Raw genomic sequence first — 7,904 nt, 5'->3', positions numbered from 1 at the left:
TGGTTAAAGATTGATGACAGCTGTGTGGTGTGATGTAAATAGTTTGCATTTCATTTTTATGTGATTGCTGTGTACATGTGAATAGATCTATAATAAAGAAAAACAAACAAATACACTATTCTTTTTTGTTTTATTAAAACAACTTCACACATAGTACAACTATTTACAATGTACTGTACATCCAAAAAAACAGCTTTAAGAATACTCAACAGGAGCAAGTGTCATTTGGCCCTGGTTTGGAACAACACATATTAACAAAAACACAGCAAACCTTAACGATCTTATCAAGAAATGTTGTGTCTTCAGCCTCACATGATAAGAGTAATCGGATTGGCATTGTAGTGTGTAACATTTTGAACGTATTGCGCAAACTACCTATTACTCGCTCAACATGAATTCTCAGGTGGGCAGTTGCTCTCGTTTGTTCAACGTCCCTTGCATCAAGTTGACAGTAGCCTTTTGTGAAAGCTGGAATCTTGACCTCCGCACACATCATTCCTACAGCATCTCTGATGTCAAAGCCTCTGTCAGCCAATACTACGTCCCCTGGTAACAGCCTTTGAAGAATGCCACATCTCTCTGTGATGTGTTTATCTGATGCACGACCCCCCCATCCCCTGGAAATGAAAGAAATAGCTCCATGGGGTGTAATCCCGATGAGGTATTTTATGGTGTGTGTACCCTTGTAATGAGAGTATGTTTGTGCACGTGCCTTTAAATTAGATGGTCTTTCTGTTCGAATCTCAAAACAGTCAACAATGATGGCTACTCGTTTTCCAAAAGTTTCAGTAAACTGTGGAGGCATTGTTGCCTGCAGACAGTGCCTCTCAGGCCAGTGCACCAGTGCTCCTAAGCGGGCATACAAAACATTAATGGTATCGGTGAAGACAGAAGACAGTGTTTTGTGGGACACATCGAATAGATGACGAAGATGCTGGACTGGAAGATCAAGTCTCAGACGCATCAGTGTGAGTAAGAGCATTTGGAAACCTCTCAGTGTCTTCGATATTGGCAGGAAATCTTTGACAGTGTTGAAGAGGGACATCAAGACAGCATAACAATGAAGTCCAGTGTAATAGCTTACTTTTTCGGTATTGTCCTTTAAGAAAGTTTCATTCAGCTCTGTCTTTTGCAACTGTGCTCGAAGCAGTCTGTTCTCCTCCAACAGCCGGTTTATTTCTGCTCTGCCCTGTTGACTGTACACACAATCCTTCGTCTGCCCTTCAGCTTCCGTGACGCTGTCACTCCCATCACCACTGTCCACATTTGCAGCTGGTACGTCAACCTCCACTTGTCCAACTGCTGTCCACTGCCTGCATGTCATGGTTATTTTGTTGTTGTTCTTCTGTCAGACCTTCATCGAACATCAAGCCTGTAAGATAAAAATAGTGCATAGACAAAAGGTTAATGTACACCAATATTCCAATGACAGGTGTGTGATTCATCTTTAAGTTATGTGCGGATTAGTGTACCATAAGAGCAATTTAGTATGTTTTTAGAGGGGGGGGGGGTTACCTGCAATGGGTGCTCTTTTTCGCTTCCGTTGCGTACGCCTTGCGTGCCGCTCCGAGTCTGACACAGGTTTGTCGTCGTGCCCCATGTGCAGTGTTGGTGCCCAGTCTGGATTTGTTACATCCATTTCATATGCTGGTTTGCCTGCAATTATGCCAAATCAAAAGCTACTCAGTCGACATGACGTGGTTCTGCAGCATCACACATTAGCATCTTTTATCTCATTATCTATGACTGCAGCGCATTGAAAAAAAATTACTAAAAGCCTTTTAATAGTGATATGAATTAATTTAGAACTCACCGGAAAGAAAATGCCGTGAGCAAACCAACAAAAAGCTGGGGATTGCACGGAACTCGATATCCGCTCGTCTCACCGCTGCAATCCATGCCTGCCGTCTTTGTTTGGTGATATCGGATACATGGGATCCCTCACGTTGCCGCCAGGATGGAAAACGATGAAAAGATAGCCCATTATCCAGTTTCTTGCCTTCACGATCGTGAGATCTAACGTTGCAACCGACTACACAACACGTACGAACCATAGCTGAAGCTGTATCCTTTGTCTGGCCTACTGTCATGGCGGCGGGGGGCGTGGCCCGCCTCCTGTGACATCACGCTCCAAAGCCCTATAGCAAACAGTGGGTTTGTTATTAGGATAGGGAAAGCTGTCCTCAACATGAAGAAGAAGGCCTTCAGGAGCGAAGTGAAGGAGGAGATGAAAGCAGCACAGCGGGAGGTAAAACGCTGCCTGAGGGAAGCAAAGGACACCTACAGGAGGAAGGTGGAGCAGAAGTTGGAGAGGAACAATATGAGGGGAGTCTGGAACGGCGTGAAAACCATCACAGGCCACAACATCAAGAACAGCACAGTGGGGGGGACCGTGGAGAAGGCAAACGAACTCAACAACTTCTTCAACAGGTTTGACCAGCCCACAACCCCCCCACCCTCACCTTTACTACAGAGCCCTCTCCCTACTCTCGTACCCTCCTCGCTCCCCCCCCCCTCCCTGACACTATGACACCCCCTCCTCCTCCTCCAACCCCTCTCTAAACAGCATGACAGCCCCCCCCCCCCCCCCCCCCCTTTCCAATCCACTCCCAGTGTCATAGTTGACCAGGTCAGGAGACAACTGAGGAAGCTTCGCCCCAGGAAGGCAGCAGGCCCAGACAAGGTGTGTCCTAGGATGCTAAAGGTGTGTGCTGCTGAACTTGGGGAGCCGCTACAACGAGTCTTAAAAAAAATACATAAATAAAATTTTTATTTATATAGCACCTTTCAAGACAGAATCACAAAGTGCTGCATATAAGATTACAAGTCACAAGATTACAAGATAGATTTAAAAAGACAAAATAAAACAGGCAAAAAATTAACCAAAAGCAGTTTTAAAAAGGCGAGTTTTGAGTTGTTTTTTAAAAAACAGCTACTGAGTCCACAGTTCTTAATGTTTGGGGGAGAGAGTTCCACAGTCTCGGTACCACAGTGGCAAAAGCTCTGTCACCCTTAGTTCTCCTCTTAGTACACTCAACAAAAATATAAACGCAACACCTTTGTTACTGCTCCCATTCCCCATGGGATGGACGTAGAGACCTAAAATTCATTCCAGATACACAATATAACCATCCCTCCCAAACAGTGGTCACAAATCAGTCCAAATGTGTGGTAGTGGGCACATCTGCTATATTGAGATAATCCATCCCACCTCACAGGTGTGCCACATCAGGATGCTGATCTGACATCATGAGTAGTGCACAGGTGTACCTCAGACTGCCCACAACAAAAGGCCACCCTGGAATGTGCAGTTTTGTCTCACAGCAAAATGCCACAGATGCCACAAGCAATGAGGGAGCGTGCAATTGGCATGCTGACAGCAGGAATGTCAACCAGATCTGTCGCCCGTGCATTGAATGTTCATTTCTCAACCATAAGCCGTCTCCACAGGCGTTTCAGAGAATATGGCAGCACATCCAACCGCAGACCTCGTGTAACCACACCAGCCCAGGACCTCCACATCCAGCAGGTTCACCTCCAAGATCGTCTGAGACCAGCCACCCAGACAGCTGCTGGAACAATTGGTTTGCACAACCAAACAGTTTCTGCACAAACTGTCAGAAACCGTCTCAGGGACGCTCAACTGCATGCCCGTCGTCCTCATCAGGGTCTTGACCTGACTCCAGCTCGTCGCCGTAACAGACTTGTGTGGGCAAATGCTCACATTCGATGGCGTCTGGCACGTTGGAGAGGTGTGCGCTTCACGGATGAATCATGGTTCACATTGTTCAGGGCAGATGGCAGCTGAGAATGTCCCAGTTCTTGCATGGCCAGCATACTCACCGGACATGTCACCCATTGAGCATGTTCGGGATGTGCTTGACCGGCGTATACGACAGCGTGTACCAGTTCCCACGAATATCCAACAACCTCGCACAGCCATTGAAGTGGAGTGGACCAACATTCCACAGGCCACAATTGACAATCTGATAGACTCCATGCAACGATGTGTTGCACTGCATGAGGCAAATGGTGGTCACACCAGATACTGACCGGTTCTGGGTCCCCAGACCCCCAATAGTGCAAAAAACTGCACATTCCAGGGTGGCCTTTTGTTGTGGGCAGTCTGAGGTACACCTGTGCACTACTCATGATGTCAGATCAGCATCCTGATGTGGCACACCTGTGAGGTGGGATGGATTATCTCAATATAGCAGATGTGCCCACTACCACACATTTGGACTGATTTGTGACCACTGTTTGGGAGGGATGGTTATATTGTGTATCTGGAATGAATTTTAGGTCTCTACGTCCATCCCATGGGGAATGGGAGCAGTAACAAAGGTGTTGCGTTTATATTTTTGTTGAGTGTACTAAGAGGAGAACTAAGGGTGACAGAGCTTTTGCCACTGTGGTACCGAGACTGTGGAACTCTCTCCCCCAAACATTAAGAACTGTGGACTCAGTAGCTGTTTTTTAAAAAACAACTCTGTCTTAAAAAACATTCTGTCTTAACTCCACCCCCTTCTCACTTCCTCTCTGTTTTTCAACTTCCGTCTTTAACTGATATTGCTGATCTCATCCACAAATTAAAGCCTTCTACCTGCCAGCTTGATCCTATCCCCACTGTCCTTGTCAAAGCCTGTTTACCCCCTCTCCTTCCCCTCATATCTGCTATTATTCACTCACCACTGGAACTGTTCCTGCTTCCTTCAAAGTTGCCGCTATTACCCCAATCCTGAAAAAAACAGGTCTAGATCCCAACAACTTTAACAATTTCCGTCCTATCTCCAATCTACCATTCCTCTCAAAAATTCTTAAAAAAATAGTTGCTTCACAAGTCCATCTACAGTGGGGCAAAAAAGTATTTAGTCAGCCACCGATTGTGCAAGTTCCCCCACCTAAAATGATGACAGAGGTCAGTAATTTGCACCAGAGGTACACTTCAACTGTGAGAGACAGAATGTGAAAAAAAAATCCATGAATCCACATGGTAGGATTTGTAAAGAATTTATTCGTAAATCAGGGTGGAAAATAAGTATTTGGTCAATAACAAAAATACAACTCAATACTTTGTAACATAACCTTTGTTGGCAATAACAGAGGTCAAACGTTTACTATAGGTCTTTACCAGGTTTGCACACACAGTAGCTGGTATTTTGGCCCATTCCTCCATGCAGATCTTCTCGAGAGCAGTGATGTTTTGGGGCTGTCGCCGAGCAACACGGACTTTCAACTCCCGCCACAGATTTTCTATGGGGTTGAGGTCTGGAGACTGGCTAGGCCACTCCAGGACTTTCAAATGCTTCTTACGGAGCCACTCCTTTGTTGCCCGGGCGGTGTGTTTTGGATCATTGTCATGTTGGAAGACCCAGCCTCGTTTCATCTTCAAAGTTCTCACTGATGGAAGGAGGTTTTGGCTCAAAATCTCACGATACATGGCCCCATTCATTCTGTCCTTAACACGGATCAGTCGTCCTGTCCCCTTGGCAGAAAAACAGCCCCATAGCATGATGTTTCCACCCCCATGCTTCACAGTAGGTATGGTGTTCTTGGGATGCAACTCAGTATTCTTCTTCCTCCAAACACGACGAGTTGAGTTTATACCAAAAAGTTCTACTTTGGTTTCATCTGACCACATGACATTCTCCCAATCCTCTGCTGTATCATCCATGTGCTCTCTGGCAAACTTCAGACGGGCCTGGACATGCACTGGCTTCAGCAGCGGAACACGTCTGGCACTGCGGGATTTGATTCCCTGCCGTTGTAGTGTGTTACTGATGGTGACCTTTGTTACTTTGGTCCCAGCTCTCTGCAGGTCATTCACCAGGTCCCCCCGTGTGGTTCTGGGATCTTTGCTCACCGTTCTCATGATCATTTTGACCCCACGGGATGAGATCTAGCGTGGAGCCCCAGATGGAGGGAGATTATCAGTGGTCTTGTATGTCTTCCATTTTCTGATGATTGCTCCCACAGTTGATTTTTTCACACCAAGCTGCTTGCCTATTGTAGATTCACTCTTCCCAGTCTGGTGCAGGTCTACAATACTTTTCCTGGTGTCCTTCGAAAGCTCTTTGGTCTTGGCCATGGCGGAGTTTGGAGTCTGACTGTTTGAGGCTGTGGACAGGTGTCTTTTATACAGATGATGAGTTCAAACAGGTGCCATTCATACAGGTAACGAGTGGGGGACAGAAAAGCTTCTTACAGAAGACGTTACAGGTCTGTGAGAGCCAGAGATTTTCCTTGTTTGAGGTGACCAAATACTTATTTTCCACCCTGATTTACGAATAAATTCTTTACAAATCCTACCATGTGGATTCATGGATTTTTTTTTTCACATTCTGTCTCTCACAGTTGAAGTGTACCTCTGGTGCAAATTACTGACCTCTGTCATCATTTTAAGTGGGGGAACTTGCACAATCGGTGGCTGACTAAATACTTTTTTGCCCCACTGTACACCTAACTGATAATAACCTTTACGAACAGTTCCAGTCTGGCTTCCGTCCTCTGCATAGCACCGAAACTGCTCTTATAAAAATAACAAACGACCTTCTTATGGCAGCTGATTCTGGTCTCCTCTCCATCCTTATTCTCCTTGATCTGAGTGCAGCCTTTGACACCATCTCTCACCCCATTCTTCTTAGCAGATTAGCTTCTATTGGTCTCTCTCATACTCCATTAGCCTGGTTTAAATCATACCTGTCTGACTGCACTCAGTTCATTCAATTAAAATCCTTCACTTCTCAGCCTTCTCCTCTATCTACTGGGGTGCCGCAGGGATCTGTCCTCGGGCCCCTTCTTTTCATCCTTTACCTTCTTCAACTCGGACATATTTTTCGTAAATATAATATTCAGTTCCACTGCTACACCGATGACACCCAGCTCTATCTCTCTACCAAACCCGATTCTACTCTTCCTCCACCCTCCCTTATCCTCTGCTTAGCTGAACTCAATTCCTGGTTCTCCTCCAACTTCCTTAAACTCAACAGCAAAAAATCAGAACTTCTCCTGGTCGGCACTAAAAGACTGCTATCCAGAATTAACAATTTCTCTCTCACCATCAATAATTGGCTGGTCCCTGTCTCTCCCTCTGTGAAAAGCTTGGGTGTCATTCTCGATAGCACATTATCCTTTAATTCACATATCAGTAATGTCACACGTGCAGCATATTTTCAACTCCGTAATATCAATCGCCTCCGCCCTTTCTTCACTCCTCATGCCACTGCCATTCTCGTCCATAATCTTGTTATCTCTCGAATTGATTACTGTAACTCACTATTATTTGGCCTTACACAAAAATCTATTAACAAGCTGCAACGTGTCCAGAACTCTGCTGCCCGTATTATTACTAGGACTTCCTCTACCCACCACATCTCCCCAATCCTGAAGCAACTTCACTGGCTCCCGGTTAAATTTCGCATCCATTTTAAAGTAATCCTTTATACATTTAAGGCTATTCATTCTCTCACTCCACCATACCTCTCCGATTTAGTACAGATGAACTTCCCATCCCGGTGCCTCAGATCTTCATCTTCTCTTTCTCTCTCTGTTCCTTCCGCTCGTCTGATTGCAATGGGGGGCGGGGCTTTTAGTTGCTCTGCCCCTCGACTTTGGAATTCCTTACCCCCTGACCTCAGAAATATTATAATAATATAATATTATAACAATATTATCATTCCCTCTTTTTAAGTGCACCCTCAAAACTCATCTGTTTAAAATTGCTTATGTTTAAACCTCTGTATGCTCTAACTTTTATCTGTTATTCTTATTATTGTGTATATTTCCAGTTTCTGTGTTTTTATCTGTTGTACAGTGTCCTTGGGTACTTTGAAAGGCGCTATTTTTAAATAAAATGTATTATTATTATTATTATTAAAGGAGGCATGAAAGCCAAAAGACTGCAT

The 7,904-nt window shown here is 45.0% G+C and overlaps 1 protein-coding gene across 1 annotated transcript; it reads right to left on the bottom strand.

Moving 5' to 3' along the window:
* Window positions 1-205: 205 nt before the first annotated feature.
* LOC143420649 (uncharacterized) lies at window positions 206-1,324 on the bottom strand. Its single transcript, XM_076888786.1, has one exon. The coding sequence runs from the start codon at window positions 1,322-1,324 to the stop codon at window positions 206-208; it is 1,119 nt and encodes a 372-aa protein (XP_076744901.1).
* Window positions 1,325-7,904: the final 6,580 nt, after the last annotated feature.

Source organism: Maylandia zebra, linkage group LG10, assembly GCF_041146795.1.
Source record: "Maylandia zebra isolate NMK-2024a linkage group LG10, Mzebra_GT3a, whole genome shotgun sequence".
Lineage (NCBI taxonomy): Eukaryota > Metazoa > Chordata > Actinopteri > Cichliformes > Cichlidae > Maylandia > Maylandia zebra.
The sequence above is the reverse complement of the archived record's forward strand: the minus strand, read 5'-3'. Positions and strand labels throughout refer to the sequence as shown.

Bases quoted from the DNA above. Each gene is read 5' to 3' on its own strand.
- LOC143420649 (XM_076888786.1), bottom strand. From the start codon at position 1,324: ATGACATGCAGGCAGTGGACAGCAGTTGGACAAGTGGAGGTTGACGTA.